The sequence below is a fragment of the Pipistrellus hanaki genome, assembly GCF_964339955.1.
Source record: "Pipistrellus hanaki genome assembly, contig: scaffold_39, whole genome shotgun sequence".
Taxonomy (NCBI): domain Eukaryota; kingdom Metazoa; phylum Chordata; class Mammalia; order Chiroptera; family Vespertilionidae; genus Pipistrellus; species Pipistrellus hanaki.
The window spans coordinates 617012-639920 of NW_028182294.1; the positions used below are offsets into that span (position 1 = coordinate 617012).

The 22909-nt window shown below is 70.0% G+C and overlaps 4 protein-coding genes across 7 annotated transcripts in view; all 4 read right to left on the bottom strand.

Moving 5' to 3' along the window:
- The window catches only part of POLR2L (RNA polymerase II, I and III subunit L), a 92947-nt gene that overhangs the window by 43073 nt on the left and 26965 nt on the right, over positions 1-22909 (bottom strand). The gene's annotated exons all lie outside the window — the stretch shown is intronic.
- CEND1 (cell cycle exit and neuronal differentiation 1) lies at positions 4222-7211 on the bottom strand. The gene is made up of 2 exons (XM_084907111.1): positions 7057-7211; positions 4222-5831 (listed from the first exon to the last, which is right to left on the bottom strand). Exon 2 carries the CDS (start codon positions 5751-5753, stop codon positions 5277-5279), a length of 477 nt encoding a protein of 158 aa, XP_084763237.1. The 5' UTR covers positions 5754-5831; positions 7057-7211; the 3' UTR covers positions 4222-5276.
- SLC25A22 (solute carrier family 25 member 22) lies at positions 7627-14616 on the bottom strand. Of its 4 annotated transcripts, XR_014793836.1 has the most exons (12): positions 12735-12772; positions 12150-12226; positions 11866-11995; positions 11621-11746; positions 11420-11475; positions 10440-10530; positions 9805-9923; positions 9530-9704; positions 9273-9427; positions 9089-9164; positions 8010-9016; positions 7627-7942 (listed from the first exon to the last, which is right to left on the bottom strand). XR_014793836.1 is itself a non-coding variant. In XM_084907108.1 (11 exons), exons 3-11 carry the CDS (start codon positions 11883-11885, stop codon positions 8863-8865), a joined length of 972 nt encoding a protein of 323 aa, XP_084763234.1. In that variant the 5' UTR covers positions 11886-11995; positions 12150-12226; positions 12735-12772; the 3' UTR covers positions 7627-8862. The 4 variants fall into 4 exon arrangements, 3 of the variants coding, with proteins under 3 accessions (XP_084763234.1, XP_084763235.1, XP_084763233.1); XM_084907108.1 differs by having other exon boundaries at positions 7627-9016; XM_084907109.1 differs by lacking the exons at positions 12150-12226; positions 12735-12772 and adding an exon at positions 14536-14616 and having other exon boundaries at positions 7627-9016.
- PIDD1 (p53-induced death domain protein 1) lies at positions 15041-21490 on the bottom strand. The gene is made up of 16 exons (XM_084907106.1): positions 21385-21490; positions 20399-20766; positions 19609-20022; positions 19197-19406; positions 19069-19123; positions 18730-18931; positions 18394-18519; positions 18105-18284; positions 17888-18035; positions 17348-17483; positions 17116-17266; positions 16876-16999; positions 16165-16283; positions 15969-16082; positions 15671-15876; positions 15041-15435 (listed from the first exon to the last, which is right to left on the bottom strand). The coding sequence occupies exons 2-16, from the start codon at positions 20691-20693 to the stop codon at positions 15177-15179; spliced, it is 2739 nt and encodes a 912-aa protein (XP_084763232.1). The 5' UTR covers positions 20694-20766; positions 21385-21490; the 3' UTR covers positions 15041-15176.

A 22909-nucleotide genomic window follows, 5' to 3' on the forward strand; every position in this document is an offset into this window, starting at 1 on the left:
GGGTTCATGAGCAGGGAGGGTCTGCAGGGGGGCCCGGTGGTGGGGTCTGCCCCATAGGATGGTTGGGGAAGACAGAGTATCCACATTCCTGGGGTTCAGCCAAGCCCCTGGAAGGTGGGGTGTCACTGCCTGAGATGGGGTGCTGAGTTAGCGAGCAAAGTCAAAGTGCCGTGGGGCCACGTTGCATTGGAGGCAGTTTTATCAGAGTGTCCGGGGCAGTGGGTGGGGGTGGACACGTGGGCCTTCAGTGGATGGCGGGTACTCTGAGGCCTGGCTGGAGGGGAGGGAGGCCCGGGGAGGACCCAAGCTGGGGTTAAGAGGGTGGCCCAGCTGAAACCGGTTTGGCTCAGTGGATAGAGTGTCGGCCTGAGGACTGAAAGGTCCCAGGTTCGATTCCGGTCAAGTGCAGGCATGTGCCTTGGTTGTGGGCACATCCCCCGTGGGAGGTGTGCGGGAGGCAGCCGATCAATGTTTCTCTTTCATCGATGTTTCTAACTCTCTATCCCTCTCCCTTTCTCTCTAAAAAAATCAATAAAATATTTTTTAAAAGATAAAATAAAAATAAAAAACCAATAAAATATATTTTTTTAAAAAGGGGTGGCCCAGCCCGACCAATGTGGCTCAGGGTTGAGCATCAGCCTGTGAACGGAAGGTTGCGGTTCCATTCCCGGCCAGGGCACAGGCCCGTGTTGCAGGCTCAATCCCCAGTGTGGGGCGTGCAGGAGGCAGCCGATCAATGATTTTCTCTCATCATCATTTCTCCCTCTCCCTTCCTCTCTGAAATCAATAAAAATATATTTTTAAAAAAGAGAGAGTGTGGCCCTGCCCCTGGGCCCCTCGGTCCCCCTACAGGACCTCCTGCTGCCAGTGTGCAGGGGAGGCAGCAGGTGCCCTAAGGTCCTTCCAGCCTCTGCTGACTGGGCACCCCTTTGTCACAGCGGGAACTGCTCAAGTCCAGGCCAAGGTCCCCGCTGCCTCCACAGCACTGGCTCTGCCCTCTGCCCAGCCCAGCCCGCTGCCTCGGGCACAGTCAGCAGCACCTTGCCCTCACCTCCTCAGGGCCCTCCAGCTGGCGGTGGAGGAGGAGCTGAGGCTCCTGGAGCTGGCAGGGTGTGGGGCTGGCAGGGTGTGGGGCAGGCAGGGTGTGGGATGGGACAGGGGAACCTGGTGCCTGTGGTGGGGGTGGGGGTGGGGGTGCAGGAGGTGAGATGGAGGCCAGCAGGCCCGAGGTCAGACCACAGGCTTTCTGGGTCTAGGGAAGGGTCCCATCCACCTTGCAAGTCCATGGGTGTCAGACCCAGGAGCCAGAGGGAGACCACGAGGGAGGGGGCCCCCTGCTGGCCCAGTCCCACCTGCCCCGCCCCGGCCCTGAGCGGGCTGAGCCGCAGGTGCAGGTGCTCCTGGTGGGGAAGCTCTTCCCGCCCTGGGACTCGTTAAGTCCTTTCTGTCCCCGAGGAAGCAGGGGGGGGGGGGGAGGAAGCCGGGCGGCGGCAGCGCCGTGGAGGCCAGTGTGCGTGCCCCTGTGCTCACGGCGGGCCCCTCTGTGCTCCTGGGGCGGCAGGGTGCCTGCCGGCTCACACGCCCGAGCAGGGGGAGCGGACGCGGAGGCCAGGCCCCCTGTGGGCATCACCTTCGGTCTGTGTCTCCGCACGTGACCCCGTCCAGTTGGCGTGTTTACGCATGCCACTGCTCCAGGTGGGCCAGCGGTGAAGCCTCGGCCCCTGTGGCTTCTGGGTGCTGCCGGGCCTCCTGCTCCCTTCCTTGGGGAATCCCTCCTTTCGGGAGCACACCTGTGCCACAGAGATGCCAGGTGTGCCACGCCGGTCACTGCGAGGCAGGGAGCCTCTATCCGCCCAGTCCTGGGAGCAGGTGTGAGGTCGGGGGGCCGAGTGGTGAGGTGGGGGCCGGCTGAAGGCCCAGGAAGCCAGGGTGAGGGTCCGCGGTGGGGAGTCACCCCTCCTGTCCCGATGCAGGAAGAGAGGTTCTGAAACCACCCCCGCCCAGGCCCAGATCCGGGGGAGGTGGGTTCTCGAGGCATTGGCCGGGCCTACCCCAGACATACCACAAATGCATTCATGGGGGGTCCCCAAAGGAGCTGCACCCTCCGGGGGTGGCCCCTACACCTGCGCCCTCTCTTCCTTGTTCCGGCCGCCTGTGCCCTGGGGTGTCCCCCGTGGCACGAGGGGCCGGGGGGCTGGTGCTCAGAATGCAAAGGCTGGGACGGGGTCTCCGGTCCACCTGGAGCCTGGGCGGGATGGGGGGGGGCAGGGGGTGCTGCTGCCCCCGAGTCCTGTGGTGCCTGGTCTTCTGTTCAGACCCTAACGCAGTTCTGTGGTGCCGGCCGGCGGGCTCGGTGGCTGAGTGTTGGCCCAGGAACCAAGAGGTCGCTGGGGTGATTCCCGCTCAGGGCACAGGCCCGGGTTGCGGGCTCGGTCCCTAGCTGAGCAAACGTCAGAGGAGAAGCGAGAGCACGGCTGTCCCAGCGCCGGGCAGGTGTTGTGTGGCTGATCCCTAGCAGGAGACAGCGGCGTCAGCACACGCTGTTTCACCCAGTCCCACCAGCAGGCATGTCACGTGGAGCAGGGTCCTGAGCGCCGTGGCCACAGCACAGTCATGCGTGGGAAGGTGGGGCGGCCTGAGTGTCCGTGGACGGGGGTGGACACAGAGCAGCCACCCCCACTCAGGGCTGCGCAGCCTCAGAAAGGGAGCGAACCCCACCTGCCGGGATGTGGGGCCACCCTGAGGCCATCACGGGGGGTGGAGGGTGCATCCTCAGGATCCCCCGTGAGGTCCTGGAGGGTCAGAGCCGCAGCGGCAGGAGGCAGGACGGTGCGTGGGGGGGGCGGGCGTTTGGGGGGAGAGGGTCAGTTCGGTAAAATGAAGGGAGTCCTGAGCCCCAGCCGGCGTGGCTCAGGGGCTGAACATGGACCTGTGAACCCTGAGATCAGGGTTCCATCCTGGTCAGGGCGCTGCCCAGGCTGCAGGCTCGGTCCCCACACTGCACAGGAGTGACGGGGCACATCACCGACCCAGGCTTCTCTCTGGTCATGGTGGTGGTCGCCCTCTCCCTCACCCCGCCTCCTTGACCTCAACACAAATACGTTTGAGAGAGCGTCCCGGAGACGCTGGGGACGGTGCGGGGGTGTGAACGCACTCCCTGCCGGCGCTGTGCACCTGAGAGGCTGGGGAAAACCGCAGGTGCTGGTTCTGTGAAGCTTACATTCAGAACCGGCAGCGCCCACCGCGGAGCACAGGCCCAGAGGGCAGCCCGAGGCGCCCGCTGCCCCTGTCTGTAGGTGGAAAAACACGGAAACTCCATCCACACCCACAGGGAACCCGTAACCAGGAGGCGCCTCGCGGTGCAGCGTCACAGCATCCAAGGACCGGCCAGGCCAGACCCTGAGCCCAGCCTTCCACTGCCGGGGCCTCCTCCATCCTGGCCCCCTAAGTGTCAGGAGGGTGAGTTGGTTGTTTGTTTTGACGGTTCCAGTCACAGAGGAGAGAACGGGAGAGGGGGTGGCCCGGCGGAGTGGCCCCTGGTGTTTGGGGGCAGGGGGACAGGAACCTAGGGGACGGGCGATGTCGGGCCATGGCCAGGATAGCAGAGTCGGGAGCCCAGCAAGGTCAGCAGGAGGCAGCCCGTGGGCGGCCTGGGCCGGGCGCCGGGTCCGTTCGGATGCTCGCAGGAGCGTGTCTGGTGTCTGGTTTCTGGGCCTGAGGCGCGGGCGCTCCAAGGGTCTGCCCCTCGGCGGTGGGCACAGGGGGACCAGCGGGAAGATGCGCCCGTGACCTTAGAGAAAGCAGTGCCCAGGGGGCCTTCTCCCCTGCCCATGCCCAGCCAGCCAGCCGCCTGCAGCTGGGGTCCCGGCAGGCCGGGCCAGGTGGGCACCGGGAGCTGTGGGTGGGAGGTAAAGAAAGGAACGCCCAGCCCGCAGTCTCCCCTGAGCCCTCCCAGATGGGGCGCTCCCTGCAGAGAGGGGGTGTACACAGCAAAAGGGCCCCCCTGGCTGGAGGCCCACCTGCGGGACAAGGCCCCCTGTCCCCACCCCAAGCTCCCGTGCTGCCCCGAGCAGTGCGGCCAGGGCAGCCGGAGGCCGGGCGGTGGGGCAGGCCCCGGCCCGGCTGTGGGCAGAGCCAGCCAGGCGGGGCGCTGGCAGGGGAGCGCCAGGGGTGTGGGTGTGGGACCCGGGCTCTCCCAGCCTCATGCAGGTGAGACGGCAGCCCAGCCGAGAGACAAGTTTATTGTAGGCCCAGCCTCCATCGGCCAGGCGTTCCAGCGGCCGGCAGGCCAGGGACGGGCAGTCGGGGTCCCACGGTGCCCACCACTGCCCTCCAGAGCCCGCCCGTGCCACCGTGCCGTGGCCACGCCGGGACTCCTCGGGCAGGAGAGGGGCTGCCCAGCACGGCCCCCTGCGGGCACATGGGGCAGTGGGCGTGGTGATGGTCACCCACCACGTGGTTCTACTCTACCTGTTATTGCATTTATACGCTTGTTCGACTCAAAGGACGCTGGGTAAGGCAGGAGGGGCCTCTCCGGGGCATCTTTGGGGGATCAGCAGACACAGCTGCGGGGCAGGTCCTTGATACCCTCCTCCCTGCCCACCCCTAGCTGCCCCTCCTGGACAGTTGCCATAGGATGGGGAGAGGGCTCAGGGCAGGAAGTGAGGTGACCCCTCCGGAGACGGGCCTTGCACCGCCTCCCCAGCTCGGGGAGGGCAGCAGGCAGAGGTGGCAGGAAGCCTGGGGTCAGCCCTGGAGAGGCTCAGCCCGCAGACCCCACTCCGCCGGCTGCAAGCAGAGAGAGAGGAGGGGAGGTGAAACAGCCACAGCTTTAATGTCCGCGTGGCCTGGCCCAGGTCAGAGCCCGCCTGGACCCTGAGCCTTGGCCCCGCCCCCCCCCCCCGGCCTGGGGCTCTTCAGGAAGCGGCCAGGAAACCCCCAGGACCCCGGGGCCCCTTGGGACAAGCTGGCCCCGCTCAGGGTCCACCCCATCCACCACCACACGTGCCCTGGCCTGAGCCCTCTGCCCGAGGCCACGGCTCCACCCTGCGCTGCGCAGGCCCAGGAGCCGGTCCCTGCCTGGGGGAGGGGGAGGGGGACACGCTAGGGACCAGCTAAGGGGGCGGGCCCCACGGCCCGGGCAGCCTGTCCATGTCTCCCCGTGTTGGGGCGTGTGTGTGTATATGTCGCCTATGGGCTATGGGTACACAGCTATGAGTTGGCATGCACATCCCGCAGGTGGTCCGCTCGGGCGCGGGCCCCGCCCGGCAGCGGCGTCACTTTTTCCGGGCCAGGAACACCACCCCGAGAACCAGGGCCACGGCGGCCATGGCCGCGCCCCCGGCCAGCAGCAGGGGCGTCAAGTTCTCGAAGGAGCAGGGGCCTTGGCCTCCACGGCCCCCACAGGGGACCTGGTCCCCCTCGGCCCCGTCGCCAGGGCCCTTGGGCTCAGGGGTGGCGTCGGGGCGGCCAGGGGCGGCGGGGGCCGGGGCGGCCGGGGCGGCCGGGGCGGCCGGCTTCAGGTTGCTGTGGTTGTGCAGGAGGGCGGGGTCGGCTTTGGTCGGCGTCTTCTTGGCAGGCGGCGGGGCGGGGGCCACGGGCGGCTCCTGCTTCTCCGCCTGGGCCTCCTTCTTCCCAGGTTTGGCCGAGGGGGCTTTCCCGTCCACCACTGGAGGGCCTCGGACCTCTGCCCCGGCCTGGGGCCCCTTGGCATCGGGCTTGGGGCTGTTGGCTGCCTTCCCTTTGGACTCCATGATGCCGTGGGGGTGCGGATGGACGGGTGGTGGGACCACGGCTGCTCAGGACAGCTCACCCTTGGGCATTACGTGGGCCTGGAGGGGGGAGACACAAGGACGCCCATCCTGTCCAGTCCCCACCGCCTTGTCCCCGTGGCGACACCACTCAGTCCTCTGGACCCCGAAAGCCCCAGCTCAGAATCCTCCTCTTCCGGGCCCAGCCCCCACCGGTCCCGGCCACACCCTGAGGCTCTCCCCCCCTCTCCCCCGCCCCCTCCCCCCCTGCACAGGCTGGACTGTGGGCCCCGCACAGGCTGAGGGGGCGGGGGGTGAGCCCAGGTTTCCTTGTCTATAAAATGGTCTTCCCGGAACTCAAGCTGTGGCCATGACGCTGGTCCAGGGCAGGGCGGCCCTGGCAGGGAGCGAGAGCCACCAGCCCTGAGAGGGTGTGTGGCCAGGGGAGGGGCAGCAGCCAGGATGGGTTCGGGCAGCATTGACCACGTGCCCTCCTCAGGGGGACGGGTCCAGGCGGAGGGCAGGGCAGGGAGAACCGGGAACTGGTCTCTGGGCTGACAGGGTGGGAGTGGCCCGAGGCCACAGGCCTGGGTGCAAACCCTCGGTGTCCAGGAGGCCGGAGCCAGGAGGGCAGAGTGGCCCCTGCCCTGCGCCCACCCAGCATGGCCTCCCCTGCTCCAGCTCAAGGACAGGGTGTCCTTCCTGGCCCCAGGCTGCCCCTGCCTCCGGGGAGGGGGGCAGAGGGGATGGGGTGGCCCAGCGCGGGCACACACCCTGTCCACCAGCCTCCGCAGTGGGGCAGGCGGGAGGGGTGTGGGCTGTAGGAAAGGCTGGCCCCACCTGGATGCCCGGGGCAGGGAAGGGGGCTGGGCGCCTGGCCCCTGGGCCTCAGCCGGCCCTCCCCGCAGACCCTGCCCCTGCCTGTCCGCCTCTGCCCTGGGAGGATGCGAACCCCCCGCACCCACCCCGGGCTCCACACCCACCCAGGGGCACTAACCACACGGAAGGTCGCCTGAAGGTCACAGCATGATGGGGTGTCCCAGGGAGAGGCCCCGCAGCCCTCACCCCGCCGGCCGCCGTGCTGGAGGCGCCCCCCGCTGCCGGGAGTCACGTTTGCGAAGGGCAGGTGGTCTGCTTCCCCCACGGCCCTGGCTCTCACTGACGTCACTGGCGGCCCCTCCCCCGCCCTCCCCGGGGCTCCTTGGCCCGGGAGAGGGATGACCTTCAGGGCAGGGAACCGCCTCCAGCTGAGCGCCCCTATCCTCCCCCACATCCCCCGGCCCGTGCCGCGGAGCCCGCGCCTCACCCGGCTGCTCCGGGAGCTCCCACCTGGCGCTGGCTGCTGGCTGCGGGGCTGCGGGTTGGAGAGCAGCAGCTGCGGCGGAGAGGACCAGGAGTTTCCCACAATGCACTGCTCCTGCGCACGGAGGGGGCGGGGCCGCATCCGCTCAGGCCCCGCCCCGTCGCCTTCCACTGCGGACGACCCTGACCACTGGGCACTCAGAGCCCCACCCCCGCTCCGTTTCCCCCCCAAATATATTTTTATTGACTGCAGAGAGGGAGAGGGGGGAACAATGATGAGAGAGAATTACTATTGGCTGCCGCCTGCAAGCCCCACACGGGGGATCCAGCCCACAACACGGGCCCCAACCAATCCAACCTCATAGGTGGACGCTAACCACTGATCCACGCCTGCCTGGTCTGGCTGTTAATCCCAAGAGCGGGTTAAAAATTAGGCTGCGAGGGTCTCAAGCTGGCCTGCCTCACCCCAACCCCCACCTCACCCCCACCCTCTCCCTGCAGGGGGAGCCAGTCATGAGGGGGCTCCTGCCCCCTCTCCCCCCACAGCCCCTAACAGAGACTCAGAGAGGAGGCATCTACTTAGAATATTTATTTATCTCCTTACATGACAAGACACAAAAAGTCACTTCTTGAAACTCCTCAAAAGAAAAAAAATATAAATCTGTCAGCAGCAGCAGCAGCTTCTAAGGACAACAGATGTGGGGGGTACAACCGTGAACGGGGGCCAGGCCTCGGCCCCAGGTAGTGTTGCTGGGAAGGGGCCTCCTCAGAGGGCCTGGGTGGCGGGGACACAGCACCAGCAGGATCGCCCGGCCAGGGGGTGCCTGCCTCCATTCACAACGGGGGTGGGTCTGGGCGGCGGGCGGAAGGGGCTGGAGGGGGCGGGCGGCCTTATCAGAGGCCTGAGAGCAGGGCGCCAGGAGGGCGGCTCCCCGCCGCTGCACACAGACCCCCGGCTCCGTACTGGTCTGCTTGCCCTTCCCATGGCCAAGGACAGACCCGGGGTGCAGGTCTCAGGAGAGGCGTCAGCTGCAGGTGCAGCCAGAGGAGCTGGACTGGACAAACAACTCTGGACAGGGTCAGCGGGGGCATAGGTTTACACAGCACACACACACACACGTACACACATGCGTGCACTGCCTGGCCATGTGGGAAGGGCAGCAGCTCTCCCACATGCACACAGACCTCACACACTCTGGGCTCCGTCTGGGGTGGGGCAGAGGGGCCCACAGTGAGGGGTGGAGTTTCCCTGGGAGTCAGGATTCAGTGTGAACCCCCCGCCCCGCCTGCCTGGGATTCCTGGCTCAATATGGGGGGGCAGGAGACCCCGATTCTCCTGCAAGGCTGGCCGAGGCGAGAGCAGCAGTGGGGAGGCTGGACCGATGGACGGACAGAGGGCTGGACAGAGCCACTTGTGCTCAGCAAGTTAATAAATAGGTTTGTGCAGCCTCCCCTTTGGGGACCAGGGGCTGCGCCTCCAGGCGGGGCCGGTAGCCTGGAGGGGAGGGTCCCCCGCCCAGCCCTCACCAGGGAGCCCCCAGCTGAGACCAGCTCTGTCCCGGGGGTGCCCAGGCCCGGGCGGAGGGGGCAGGGCTGGCTCTGGGAATGTGACGACTCCTGTGACTTCTACATACATAACACCTTGATCCCAGTGATTGCAGGCAGGACCCCTCCGTCTGTGGGTGTGCACCCTGCACCCCTCCTCCTCCCCCCTCCACACGGGGAGGGGCGCAGACGCTCCCCTGCTTGGTCCTGGGCGGCCGCCCAGCCCCAGGCCCCTCTAGTCCTGCGGGGGGTGGGGGGGGGCAGCTCAGGGCTGGGGGCTCTGCAGCAGCCCCAGCAGCGTCTCCCCGATGCCCAGGAAGTAGACCACCTGGGCGATGCCGAACAGCGGGGCGATGACCAGGGCGCGGCAGTAGGCCCCCTTCAGAAAGGCGGAGGGGCCCTCGTTCCGCAGGATCTTCCTGTGGAGAAGGGGGGTCAGAGCCGGGCCAGCCTGCCCTGCACCCCCCACCCCCGCCCGGGGCCTCGCCCACCTGGCGCAGTCCAGGAAGCCAGAATAGGTGTCTTCGTTGACCCCGCGCTGGAGGGACTGCAGGCGAGTCTTCACCACTGCGGGGAGGGCCAGGTCAGGGGCTGCTCACCCCCCACCCTCACCCCCCCACCTCCACCCCCACCCCTACCCCACCCCAGCCGAGGGAGGCCCAGGGCCCCACTGACCATCACAAGGGTTGACAGCCACAGCGGCCGTGCTCCCAGCCACGCAGCCGGCCAGGAAGGACACGTAGAAGGGGGACTTCTCCTCGGAGGCCGGCTGGCCCAGCTGGTTCAGGTTGGCAAAGAGGGGGAAGTAGACGATGGAGAAGGGGACGTCCCTGTGGGGGGGGGTGTGTGTGGCGGTGACTGGAGATGCGGGGTGGGCGGACCCCCTCCCCCCTGCTTCCTCCTCCCTCCTCCCCCCTCCCCGCCCTCCCCACCTGAGCAGCGTGGCCCCCAGTCCCTTGTAGAGGCCGGCGATGCCGCGGCTCCGGAGCAGGTCCCGGGTGAGCTGGGTGGCCGTGGGCCGGGGGGCGGCGGGGGCCTCCGCGGAGGGCTGGGCGCCCCCCGGGGTGGAGAGCTGGGCCTGGGCGGCCAGGATCTTCTTCTGGGCGGCTGGGGGGAGAGGACGGGAGGGCTGGCTCTCCCTCCAGGCGAGGGCAGGGGCCGGCCCGGCGCCGCCCCCCCGGGGCTGGTCCCCATCCTGGCCACTCACCGATGCGGCCGGCGTCCTGGAGCTGGATCTTGAGCATCTCCATGGGGGTGGTCACGATGACCTGGCAGGTGCCGGCCCCGCAGCCGGCCAGCATCTCCCGCAGCAGCGTCAGCTTCTGCCTGCGGAGGGGGAGCGGGGTCACGGAGAGAGTCGGGGGCCCTGCCTGCGCCTGGGTGTGAAGGGGGCAGGAGCAGTGGAGGCAGACGCAGCCCTGTGGGGGCACAGCACCCCAGCTTCAGACACCCCTCCAGCGTGGGCACCGAGCCTGCCAACAGATGGCCCCGCGGCAGGAACCGGGAAGGGAGGGGGCCCTCCTCTGGCAGAGACAGATGGAGAAGGGGGGCGGGGGTCTCGCGTGCCCCAAGGGCTCACCCTTTCAGCCCACCCTCTGGGGACAGAGGAGAGCTGGTCGGCGCCCACAAATCCCGGCTATGGGGGAGCAGGCCGTGGCCCAGGGCCAAGGAGCACGGGGGCTGGAGCAGCAGACTTGGCGCCGGCCTCACTCCCCGCTTTGCGGGGGAGCGGGGAGGGGGGCAAGGACAAGGAGGACGGGACACGGAGGAGCAGGAGCGGCGGGGGCCTGCAGGGGGCAGCAGGGGGCACGCCTGTCCTGGGCCGGAGGCAGGGCCCCTCACCCGTCCTTGGAGAGGTGATGTCGGAAGAAGTCGTTGGCTGCCAGCTTAATCGCCTTCTCGGGGGTGACAAGGGTCAAGTTCACGGCGGCTCCTGTGGGCAGATCGTGTAGGGGAGGCTCTGGCCAGCACTTGCTTCCCAGTTGGCAGAGCCCTACCCCAGTCAATCCCTGGCCGCCGCCTCCTGCCCTCTCACCCACATTGGTGCCAGGCCGGGCGGGGACCGGCAGCGCTGCCTCCTCCAGGCACTCTGCTCGCTCTCCCCCAAATCACCTCCCGGTCCGGCCAGGTGGGCGCCCCGAGGAAACCCTCCTGGGGGCAGGGGCTCCTCTGGCGAGGGCACTGGGTGAGAGGGCATGTGGATGAGGCCGACTCCAGCCCTGGGGGGCGGTGGCCGGCCCTCCTGAGGCAGGGCTCAGGGCTGCACAGCCTGGGGAACCCGGGCTCAGGGATTGTTTAAGCTGCTTTGCAGGCCTTCTCCTCCCGCCACCCCCACCCCCACCCCCTTTCCCAGCACAGACAAGGCCCTGCGGTGCTCAGAAGGCAGGGATGCCCAGCTGGCGTGGCTCAGTGGCTGAGCATCACAGTTTGATTGTGGCCGGGGCACGTGCTCAGGATGCAGGCTCCATCCCATGTGGAGCGTGCAGGAGGCAGCCGGTCCATGATGCTCTCTCATCACTGATGTCTCTCTCCCCCTTCCTCTTTGAAATCAATAAAAACATGTACTTTTAGGAGGTGGCAGGAAAGAAGCTGTAGCCGGGGGTAGTCACATGCGCGTCCTGCCGTGCCAGGTGCTGGCAGTGCGTGGGGTGAAGTGACGGGAAGGGTGGATGCTGAGAACGGCCCCCTCCCGATGTCACCAGTCACCCAACGCCCGGGCTCCAGCACCAGGGCCAGTGGATGGCCCCCAGAGGACAGTCCCCTCCACACAGCCCAGGCCTGCTGCCCGCCCCTCACTCCCCCCCTCCCCACGGGAGCCTCACCGCGGTACATGCCGAAGTAGCCCTCGGAGCGGATGGTCTTGATGAGGCAGTCGGACCTGCAGCCGAGGGACCGGACGGTGAGCTAAGCCGTGGGCAGGCAGCAGCCCCCCGGCCTGCCCTCTCTTCAGCGCCCCCTCTGGTTACAGTGGGGGCCCAGGAGTGGAGCCCGGGAGTCCGCCCCCCACCGCCCCCGAGGCTCACATGCTGGTGTACATGCGCTGGCCATTCTGCTGGTTCTGCAGCCGTGTCTTGGCCAGGTCGATGGGGAACACGCAGGTGACCCCGATCAGCCCGGCGATGCCCCCATTTATGAGCTTGGCGGGGAGACTGTGGGAGAGGGAAGGTCAGGCCCGCGGCCTCCTGGGCACGGGGCACAGGGCAGGGGCAGGGGGCAGGGGGCAGGGGGCAGAGGGCAGGGGAGGGCGGGCCGGCGGGAGCATCCCCACCTGATCTGCTTATCAGCCATTTAACCGGCGGGCGGCGGCACCAGGTGCAGGCGGAGTCGGTGGTGGAGGGCGGAGGGGTGGCAGGAGGGACCCACTGGCTGGGAATCGGGGATTGCAAATCCCTTCTGGCCTGGAAGGAAGCGGGGGCTGGAGTCGGGGGGTGGGACGGGCCACCCAGGCACCCCCCACCACCACCCGGGCTGGCACCGAGGTGTGGGGGGTGCAGCCCAGGAGGTGCCCGCATGCAGACTCCCCTCAGCCCCCCACGGCGGTCCTGCCGGCACCTCCTCACGTTCGCGCTCACGTGCGCACGGAGCGCGTCTTTAAAGGGCCAGCGCCGGTGGGGGGGCGGCGGCAGAGGCTGGAAGGAAGGGGACAGGTTCCAGCCAGGTCAGCCCCCTCCACCCGCAGGGGGCTGCAGCCCCCCCCCCCGTGAGCAGAGAAAGGGGCTGGGGTCTCCCCCAGGACACCCCCCCATGCTGGACCCTCAGACCTCCTTCCTGGGGAAGCACCATCCTCACCCACACCGAGCCCTGCCCCCCCCCGGGAATTTCATTCCCAGACACACACCCCAGACCCTGGCCAGGGTGTGTGGCAAAGGCAGCTGGGAGTGGGTGGCTGACCTCCCACATCCGCTCTCCGGCGGGCAATGGCCCCCTCACCAGGGACGGCTCGGGAGCCGGCGCCAGCCCGGCCTCCCGGGGGCACAGCCAGCGCCTGAGCTGTCACCCGCAGAGCCGCCACCGCTGCCAGCTGGCTCTCGCCGGGGTCCCTCGGAGGGCTGTGACCTTCACCTCCGCCCGCCCAGGCCAGGGGCCCTGCCCACCGCAGGCCCTCCGCCTCCACCGCCCCCGCCTCCGTCCGCTCACCGCGGTGCAGGGCTCTCCTCTGAGGCTCAGCCGCGGACCGAGCGGCGAGGGAGGTGGCGCGGCCGGGATTGGTCTCCGGGCGGGGAGGGGCGGGAGGGGCGGGGAGGGGCGGGGGGGACTTTCTCTTTCACTTGGGCGTGAGGCTGCCTGCAGCCGCGCCGGGAGGGGAAGGGGTGTGACAGCTCTGGAGGCCAGGCAGCCGCAGCCGCAGCCGCAGCCGCAGCCGCAGCCACAGGGCAGTGGGTCTGCCCCAGACTGACCAGGCCAGGCCAGGCCCCCGGCCCCCAGGGTGCCAGCCCCGGGCCACCTCGCCCGGTGCCCTGCGGGTCCGCCTGCAGGCCGCAGGCTGGCTCTGCCTGGAGCCCGGCTTTGAGGACCAGGCTGTGCCCAGCCCCCGTGGCCTCGCAGGGAACGGGGTCCGTGGGGGGAGATGGGCGGCAGGACCTGCGTGTCCATGGGGGCAGTGCATGTCAGGGAGACCGAGCCTGGGCCCGGGAGAGGCTCCGGTCCACCAGAGGCCGGGAGGGAGGCCGGGTCTCAGGGGCCACGGGCTGCCACCCACGGGCGGCTCACCTGGCAGGTCCAGAGGCCACGAGAACGGGCACTCCCGGAGCCTCTGCCCTGCCAGGTCCCCTCTCCCCGCGCCAGCCCACACCCCAGGGCTCTGCCTGGGACTGCTCCCCGGCCCAGCACATGAAGAGCCTGCCCTCTGAACTTCAACCTGACACCCCACCCCAGGTACATAGGTCCCAGCCAGCTCTTTCCGGCCCGGGACGGGGCTGCACCCCGGGGCCCAGCCGAGCCCCGCCCTCTGAGCTCTGAGCTCTGAGGGAGCCCTGCCCCCTGGGCATCACCGGGGTTAGGGCGCCGGGATGATGGGGATCCCGCGATCCATACGGACTGTCCAAGCCGGGAGAGGCAGGCCCAGGAGCCAGGGACCCCAAGCCCAAGACGACGGCCCTGGGGTCCCCCCCTCACCTCCCCCCGCGCTGCGGGGGCGGCAGGACCCAGACAGCAGTGCGGGGGCGGGCTCTGTCTGGGGAGAACTGGAGAGGGATCCTCGGACCCTGAACCCCCTTTTCTGTCCTCACTCCGTGGAGGGCCCTGCGCTGGACCCCATGTTGCCATAGAAACTGGGCAGCCCCAGCCAAGCTCAGGATTCCAACTGGAGGCCCGGGGCTGGCATGGCAGCCTTGACCCTCTGTGCCCACAGCTCAGGGCAGCCAGCAGGCCTGCTGCTCCGGCGCCCGGGGAAACGCCCACAAATGACGCGGCTGGCCCCCCCCCCACGCCCCTGAAGGCGATGGGCTGAGGGTCCGAGTCTGGAGCTGCCCCCGCCCCGTTCCCATCTCACCTGCCCGGCCCCCTCGCCTCTGTTCCGCCGGCGAGAGCGGCGCCCCCCGGCGGCCGGAGGAGGCTGGCGGCGCCTGCGGGACCCGCTCAGGGGCCGGCTCACCCCGGTCCCGTTGGACAGGTCGGAACCGGGCCCGGAGCCGGAGCCGGGCCGCCCCCCGCTAGGCGATGGCGGCTGCAGCGCGCACGTGTCCGCACACGCCCGGCGCGTTCCCCCGAGCGCCCCCCCGGCCCCGGCCCCGGCGAGCACCCCGCGGGGACACGTGTGCGCGGGGAGCGCGCCCGTCCCGCTCGGGGCCGAGCACGGCCTCCCACACCCGGCGGCGGGCCCCGAGCATCGCCGGCCGGGCCCCCGGCCGCCGCGCCCCGCCGGCTGTCACCTCCCCGGCGGCCCCCGCCCCGCAGCCCGGCCGCCCGCAGCGGCTCCGCCCGGGGCGCCGGCACTCACCGCGCTCCGCCGCGCCGCTCGCCTCCCGCCGCCTGCGCCCGCTGCGGGAGTGCGTCCGCCGGCGCTCCGCCCCCGCCCGGCACACGGGCTCCGGCGCCCCCTGGCGGCCGGCGCGGCCCCTGCGCCCTGCGGCCCGCGGCCTCTGCCCCGCGCCCTGCGTGGGCGGGACGGGGAGCAGCGGGGACCGCCAGCGGCCCAGCGCTGGGAATGGGCGTCTGTCCTGCGGCAGGAGCGATGGGACCACAGGGCTCAGGGCCTGGGCCGCACCCGCCCACGGGGCTGTGGGGGCGGGTGCACAGCCCGCACACGGTGGCTTTGTATCCAAGATGCTGCCAACGTCACTTTGTAGCTGCAGCTCCGCTCCCTCCCGGGACGATCAGGACCCACAGGAGGTGCTGGGCACGTGCCAGGGGCAGGACCAAGGTCACCGGAGGCCCCCCACCCCCACCCCGTCCCCCAGCGGCGGCCCGGCCTCTGATCTCCACCCAACAAACAGACCAAGCTCTCAGACAGCAGCCAGACAAGCGTGTTTGTTGGACAGGAGGTCACTGTCCCCGCACACAGGGAAGGCTTGGAGCCAGGACCTCTGAGCCCTGCCACAGCTCCGCCACGTGGAGCCAGGCCAGAGGCGCAGGGTCAGCCTAGGCCTGGGCAGGCTCCGGGGACGGTGAGGCCGCAGGCCCCGGCGGGGCGAGGTCCCTGGGGGCCAGGCCGGTGCGGCGAATGCCGTCCTGGTACTTGTGGCGGCCGAGCTCCAAGATGGCCCGCACCTCGTCCGCCACGTCCTGCCGCTCGCTCTGCTCCAGCGCCTGCACCAGGCTGCCCACCGCCCCCGGCTGCCCCGCCCGGCGCTCGGCCCACGAGAACAGCATGTGACGGATCTGGGCGTCCAGGTCGTCCCTGAGGAGAAGGGGCTCAGTGACGGAGGGGCCCCCAGGACTGCCACCACACCCACCCTGGGCCGGCCTCCTGCACCCTGGCAGACCACCCCTTTCAGTGTCTGTTACCTAACACCACCCCCACCCCCCACCCCCCAGTTCCCGAGGCCCTTCAGCAGCCTCAGACCCCCCCTTCTCCCCGGCAGCAGGGGCCCAGGCCTGAGGCCGGCCCACAGGGCGGCAGCGGAGGCACCCACCGGAACTCATGCCGGATGCGCTGCAGCTCCCGGTAGGACAGGCCCAGGTGCAGGGCCACGGCCGGCCAGTCGGGGCCCAGGCGCCCGGCCAGACTCAGCAGGTTGCTCTGAGTCAGGAAGCCGGTCTCAGCGTCGCCCAGGTTCAGAGGTGCCAGGGAGAGGCCGGCTCCCGGCCCCGGGCCCGGGCCCTCGGACCTCCGCAGCCTCTGGGGGGAGGGGTGGGCGCAGTGAGCCCTGGCTCCAGCCCCAGGCCCACCCGCCCCTTCCCCATCCCCTTCCCCTCCCCACCCGGCCACACCGGCAGCTTGATGGGCAGAGTGGCCATCCACTGGGCGTCCGGGGTCTTCCTCTGCCGGGCGGCCTCCGCCTCCGCGGGCACGTCCTCGGGCACGGCTCCCCGGTAGAAGGACACCTGGGGCGGGAACAGGGTCAGTGCCCGGCCTCGGCCAGGGGCAGGCAGCCGGGGGGGGGGGGGGGGGCACCCGTCAGCACACCTGGCCCTTCACGGCCTGGGCCTGCCGGTCCAGGGCAGTGGTCACGTACACCTCCTTCAGGTTCTTCAGGTGCGAGTAGAACACGAAGCACACGCGGCCCTGCACGCAGTCCGGGCGGTCTGCGGGGGCGGGGGGTCAGCGGGGGGGAGCGGGGTCTGCGGGGGCGGGGGATCAGTGGGGGGAGGCAGGGGTCTGCGGGGGCGGGGGGTCAGCGTGGGGAGGCGGGGGTCTGCGGGGGCGGAGGGGTCAGCGGGGGTAGGCGGGGGTCTGCGGGGGCGGGGGGTCAGCGGGGGGAGGCGGGGGTCTGCGGGGGCGGAGGGGTCAGCGGGGGTAGGCGGGGGTCTGCGGGGGCGGAGGGGTCAGCGGGGGTAGGCGGGGGTCTGCGGGGGCGGGGGGTCAGCGGGGGGAGGCGGGGGGCGGAGGGGGCGGAGGGGTCAGCAGGGGGAGGCGGGGGTCTGCGGGGGCGGGGGGTCAGCGGGGGGAGGCGGGGGGCGGAGGGGGCGGGGGGTCTGCGGGATCAGCGGGGGGAGGCGGGGGTCTGGGGGGGCGGGGGTCAGCGGGGGGCGGGGCGGTGGGGAGTTAGTGGGGAGGCGGGGCCTGTGGGGGCAGGGGGTCTGCGGGGGGATCAGTGGGGGGAGGCGGGGAGCAGGGCGGTGGGGGGCTTAGCGGGGAGGCTGGCGGACCCGGGCCCACCCCGGGGGCAGGGCCTACCCGCATCCACGTCGATGCCTCTCTCAAAGGCGGCGAAGAACTTCTCGCCTTCGAACATCTCCACGGTGTCCGAGGGCTCCGGGCCGCGGTACCGCTCCAGCAGCCGCCGCAGCGCGGCGTCCACCTGGGGCACCCACGGCTCAGAGCCCACCCGGCCCCCACCCCGGGCCCCCCCCTGATCCCCGGCCCCCGGGCCCCCAGCCCCCCCGCCTCGTCCCCGGCCCCCCGGCCAGGCCCCACCTTGCTGCGGGGCAGGCACTGCAGCAGGACCTGCTCGGGGTCCCGGCGCCGCTGCAGGGCGATGAGGTTGACGCGGTGCAGCCGCAGCCGCTCCCAGGCCTTCCGCGCCAGGCCGCCCACGCAGGTCTTGGTGGTGTACCAGAGCCAGTACCTGGGGGCGCGGGGGTGAGCGGGCTGCGGTGCAGAGGGGGAGAGGGGCACGGGGCCGGGGGCACGGGGGCCGGGCACTGACCAGGAGAAGTGTGTGACCTGGAAGCGCGCGTACAGGTGGGTGAGCTCCAGGGCCACCTGCGCCGTGATGTCGTCCCAGGTGGCGGCCGGGGGCGCCCGGTACAGCAGGTGCAGGCGGGCGCGGTCCACACTCAGGCCTGCGGGAGGGGGGTCCCGGGCTGAGCTCCCCAGGCCTCCCCTCCGACTACCTCTCTCCCCTGTGACACGGGGAGGGGGGTGGGGGGAGACGGACCTCTCTCACCTGGGGGTTGGGGGGCACCTCTCTCCCCTGTGATCCCGGGCGGGGGGGGCTCTCTCCCCTGTGACCCCGGGAGGGGGGGTTCTCTCACCCGTGACCCCGGGCGGGGGGGGCTCTCTCACCTGGGGGTTGGGGGGCACCTCTCTCCCCTGTGACCCCGGGAGGGGGGGGTTCTCTCACCCGTGACCCCGGGCGGGGGGGGCTCTCTCACCTGGGGGTTGGGGGGCACCTCTCTCCCCTGTGATCCCGGAAGGGGGGGGGTTCTCTCACCCGTGACCCCGGGCGGGGGGGGGGGGCTCTCACCTGTGACCCCGGGCGGCAGCGGCAGCTGCACGGTGACCGGCCGCAGGAAACCGGGGGGGCCGCTCTGGGAGAGGCACAGCAGGGGGCTCACCGCCGCCTGGGGCTCCCCCAGCAGCGCCCGCAGCTCTCTGCCCGCCATGCGCACCACCTGGCACACAGCAGCCTGAGCACCCCGTGCGGGGGGCACCGGCCACCCCCGGGGCTGCCCCAGCTGTACCTGCATCCGGACTTGACGAGGCTCCTCCGTGGCTCCAGGGGGGAACGTGACCTTGACCCCCGGGTGCCCCGAGGACCACAGCAAGGCCCCCTCTGGTGGCACCAGGCAGGCGTTGGACACGGGGCGTGAAACCACAAGGAACCACGAGAAGTGGGGTACCTGGCAGTGAGCCCAGAGCCGCTGGGCACGGGATGGGGTCAGAGGGAACAGGGTCAGAGGGGAGTCGGGTCCTGGAGACACACACACACACACACACCCGTGCTTCTCCCGGCGGCCCAGGCAGCCTCACCTTTGGTGCTTCCTCCTCCAGGCGGGTCTCCAGGTCGCTCCAGCTGTCACCGCTCAGGGTCCGCACCACCACCTCACGGCAGCGCCGGGCCCGCGGGGGCACAAAGAGCAGCCACAGGCCCACCTCCTGCCGGGCACGGGGGGGGGAGGGGGGCGGTGAGCAGGAAGGCCCCACCTGGCTGTCCCCCTGCCATCCCCTCTGACACCGCCCCCCCGCCGCCTGCCCCAGCCCCTCTGGCCGGCTGCCCTTCCCCCGGCCACCCCACCTGCCCCCAGCTCCCCAGGTTGCCCCTCCTGTTCCCCTCCAGCTGCCCCCCAGCCCCCAGCCCCCCCGTGCCTGCTGGAAGGCCAGCCCGTGGGGCTGCAGCTCCAGGACCCCGCTGAGCAGCGAGTCATGGGGGCCCAGGGGCACGAGGCGCGGCTCCGGCAGCCACAGGCGGTAGCGGATGGTGACCGAGGTGGCAGTGGCCCCGGCGGGGAACTGCAGGCGGACCCCGCAGGCCAGGCTCACAGAGCAGCCTTGGGGGGTCACCAGGAAGCTGCATGAGGGCAGGGCAGCATCAGGTCAGACCCCGAGGGGCCTCAGGTCTGAGCCTGGGCCCCGGGGGCCTCTGGGAGACCCCGAGCACGGGTAAGGGGTCCGACGGCTCCTCTGGCCCACCCTCCCCTCACACACCTGTCCAGCTCTGAGGTCAGGAGCAGCCGGGGCATTCCCGGGGCGGCAGGGGACCCTGCGGGAGGACAGCCGTGAGGGTGGGGTCGGCCTGTGTCCCGTCCGCAGTCTGCCCTCCCCAGCGAGTCTACCTGGGGGGCTGGGGGGGGCTGGCAGGGCCTCGCCCAGGGGGTTCCCCTGCAGGCGCACAAAGGGGGCGTCCAACAGCTCGGGGGGCACTTCCCGGAGCTGGTTGTCCCTCAGGTCCAGCCGGGCGAGCAGCGGGAGGCGGGCCAGGCCAGCGGGCACGGAGACCAGGAGGTTGCTGTGCAGGACGAGGATCTGCAAGGAACGCAGCCCCGCTGTGGGCAGGCGCTGCTTAGGGCCCAGGAGGAGATCTCCGCCTGCCCCCCCCCCCCCCCCCCCGCGCCCTGGGCACCAGGCCAGGCTGTGAGTGCAGGGTCCCAGGCCCCGGAGGGTGAGAGGGGCTGGTGAGTGGAGGCCAGGCAGTGGCGGGGGCACACCCTGCAGTCCTGAGAGCCCAGGAGGCCAGGCGGGACTCACCCAGGGAGGCCGGGAGGCTCTGCAGCCGGTTGGAGGCCAGATTGAGCTCCTGGAGGCTGCTCAGGCCTCCGACCTCGGGGGGCAGAGTGTCCAGGCGGTTCTCGGAGAGGTCCAGGCGCTGCAGGGCGGACAGGGCTCCCAGCGCCTCGGGCAGCGCCCGCAGGCAGTTGTGGGTCACGGACAGGAAGGTGAGGGCGGAGAGGGCCCCCAGGGCCTCGGGCAGCTCGGAGAGGCGGTTGTGGGAGAGCAGGAGGGCGGCCAGGCGGCCCAGACGCGGGATGCAGGCGGGCAGCGTCTCCAGGCTGTTAAAGCTCAGGTCCAGGTGGGCCAGGCGGGTCAGGCCACTCAGGCTGGCGGGCAGCGTGGTCAGAGAGCCCCGCCGGCAGGCGCCCAGTGCATCCCAGTGTTGCCCACCTGGGGGGCAAAAGGTGGGGTGGCCCTCGGTCCCAGGTCCCAGCTTAGCCGGGGGGTGGGGGGGGTGGGGGGGAGCTGCAGACAGTGGGGCTGGGGCCTCCAGGTCTACCCAGCCACACAGGACAGCCCGATGGAGGTATGGAGACACACCAGCAGGGGCCGGGACTGAAGGCTCCTCTCAGCCGGGAGGGAGCCAGCACCAAGACCACCCTGCGGTCTGCCGGGGACCACCACCGGGCAGCTGCCCGTGTCACGTGGCTGGGTGTGGTGTACGGAGAACCAGGATGGGGCTGGGAGCAGGGTTTGCCCTTGAGGACGAGGAGCAGAGGCAGGAGCTAGAAATGGGGGGCGGGGGGCTGGCACCAGGCGGGCTCACCTTTGAGGACCAGGGAGCGGAGCTGCGGCAGGCCCCGCGGCAGCTGAGCCAGGGCGGCCCCCAGCAGCCGGGGGTCCTCGTGGCCACTGAGCTGCAGGAACTCCACCCGCAGCAGCGGAGGGGCGTGCGGGGCACACAGGCGCAGCAGCCGGCGGCAGCCCCCGGGGCGCAGGTCCAAGCTAAGGCGGTTCCCAGCCGGGAGAAGGGATGCCCCTGGACCGGCGTCCGCGGCCTCGTCGGCTGCATCCTCTGCAGCCGCCGCCCGGCGCTCCGGCTCCTCCTCCGCCGCGGCCATCGCCCACAGGCAGGCCCCGGGGGCCGGACATGTCCCAGCTTGCCAGGCAGGCCTGCTCAGGCAGGGCCCGGGGCTGCGGAGTCGGGTGAGGAGAGGGGGAGTGGGGATGGACCCTCCTCCCCGTCAGAGGCCTGGGGACTCGGGGTTGCTAACACTCCAGCTCCTAGAGCCCAGGCCCAGGCCGCACAGAGCTCAGGGCCGGAGGGCAGCACGCGGTGTGACCTGTGTGCCGGGAGCCTGGGAACCGGCTTGCGGGGAGGAGGGCGGTGGGAAGTTTCTGGGACTCCAGAGCTGTCAGGTCATCCTGGCTGTCCTTCCCCGGAACCCCCACCCCAGCCCCACATGCGTCTCCTGGGTCCAGCCCCACCTCCCGCCTTCACTCAACAGCTTTGACAGGTCAGGACCGCCATCTACCACGTGGGGGCGGTGTCCCGGCCACGGGCGATCAATGGATGGTGCCCACGTGTGTCAGAGAAGCGAATGTGAGAGAGGGGACTGGGGTGCACCCTGCATGGCTCCCCGCTCGCTGGCCCCCGGAGGAGTCCTCCCGCGCCGTCCGGTTCACACCCCGGGCGGCAGCGGGGCCCGGTGCGGGGCGCCCTCGGGACTCAGGCGGCCTCGGGGCGGGCCCCGGCCCGGGGAGCGCAGACTTCCCGCCCGCCGTTCCGGGCCCCGTTCCCGCCGCGCGTACCTGCGCTCCCGCCGGGCCGGCTCCGTGCGCTCCGCGCGCCCGGGCTCCCGCCGGCGCGTTTCCGGGCGGGCGGGCTGGGACTCCGGGCGCCGCCCCCTCCGGCCCCGCCCCGGGGTCCGCGGGCCGCTGCCCTGGAGACGGGGACGCCGGCCCGTCTGCTGCGCGCCGCCCCGCGTCCCAGCGCCGCTTCCCCGCCCGGCGGTGCGCGCCGCGCGCCACGGAACCGCCGTCCCAGAGGCCTCGCCCGGCTCCCGGGGGCTGTGCGTCCCGTCCCGGTGTATACACTGGCCGCCCAGACGGACGGGCCTGGGGACGGACCGCACCGGCGGCCTCAGAGCCACCCCACCCACACCCACACCCATACCCCTGCTCTGGGTGCCGGTCCTTCCTCAGCTCCCGTCACCTGCCCCACGGTGATCGCTCCTGGCAGGGGCCCATTGGGCTTCCCCCCGGGCTGCCTCCTTCCACGCCTGTCTGCGTCTCAGGAGGGAGGACAAGGAGGCCCCGAGAGGCCAGAGCTGGTGAGCGCCTGCCGGGCCCAAACCTCAAACCAGAAAGCCTCCCGCCTGCGCGCTCACCCATGAGTGGGTGCTCTGTGGAGGGACAGTGAGCACATCCAGCTGGGCCCGGCCTGCCTCTCCACACCGCGCGCACCCTCTCTTCACCCCCCGCCACCACCATCCCCACCAGGATGGGCAGAAGCTGCCCACCCCATTGTTTCCCCAGAGCTGCCGGAGAAGCCTTTTTAAAAAAAATTACACGAATGTGTGGCCCTAAAAAGGAAGGACGTTCGGACACACGCTAGGACGTGGTAAACCTTGCGGGTATTCTGTTGAGTGAAATGAGACTGACACAGAGGGACCAAAACAGGGGGTTACACTCACAGCAATCAGGCCCAGAGACAGCGAGTGAAATAATGAGCCACCGGAGTCGGGGAGTTTGGGAAAATGAGAACGTTCTGGAGATGGTGGTGGTTTTACGACGATGTGAATGTACTAAGTTCCACCGAATTGTCTCATTAAAATGGTAAATTTTATGTATTATTTTCCACTTACGTCCATCAATCAGCCCCACTCGAGGGGCTCAGTGGTTGGGCGTCGAACTGTGAACCAGGAGGTCACGGTTCCATTGTTGGTCAGGGCACATGCCAGGCTTGGTCCCCAGCGGGGGATGTGCAGGAGGCAGCTAATCAGTGATTCTCCCTCGTCATTGATGTTGTTTTTTCTCTCTCTCCCTTTCTCACTTAAATCAATAAAAATATATATATATATATATATTTTAAAAATCAATCACATCATGCCACTTCACTATTGATTGTAATCAAGGGCTAACCTTGTAAGGATGGTCTCCCCACTTGACCCCCAATTGTGTGACCTTGAGCAAGTAAGTGTCTGTGCCTGACCTCCGGTTATGACCATGCCTAGGGCTGTTACAGAAAACCAGAGAAAGCAGTACTTAGAGAGATGGAGTTACATTTATTTTTAAAAATATATTTGTATTGATTTTTTACAGGGAGAAGGGAGAG

What these genes read in the sequence shown, in the direction of transcription:
- SLC25A22 (XM_084907109.1), bottom strand. Translation starts at nt 11,885, where the DNA reads ATGGCTGATAAGCAGATCAG. An exon ending in CAGCGCATGTACACCAGCAT is followed by an intron (nt 11,476 to 11,620) that starts GTGAGCCTCGGG and finishes CCTCGGCTGCAG; the next exon opens with GTCCGACTGCCTCATCAAGA. An exon ending in CATCACCTCTCCAAGGACGG is followed by an intron (nt 9,924 to 10,439) that starts GTGAGGGGCCCT and finishes CCCCCTCCGCAG; the next exon opens with GCAGAAGCTGACGCTGCTGC.
- PIDD1 (XM_084907106.1), bottom strand. Translation starts at nt 20,693, where the DNA reads ATGGCCGCGGCGGAGGAGGAGCCGGAGCGCCGGGCGGCGGCTGCAGAG. An exon ending in CTCGTCAAGTCCGGATGCAG is followed by an intron (nt 18,036 to 18,104) that starts GTACAGCTGGGG and finishes GCTGTGTGCCAG; the next exon opens with GTGGTGCGCATGGCGGGCAG. An exon ending in CCCAGGCCGTGAAGGGCCAG is followed by an intron (nt 16,083 to 16,164) that starts GTGTGCTGACGG and finishes TTCCCGCCCCAG; the next exon opens with GTGTCCTTCTACCGGGGAGC.
- CEND1 (XM_084907111.1), bottom strand. Translation starts at nt 5,753, where the DNA reads ATGGAGTCCAAAGGGAAGGCAGCCAACAGCCCCAAGCCCGATGCCAAG.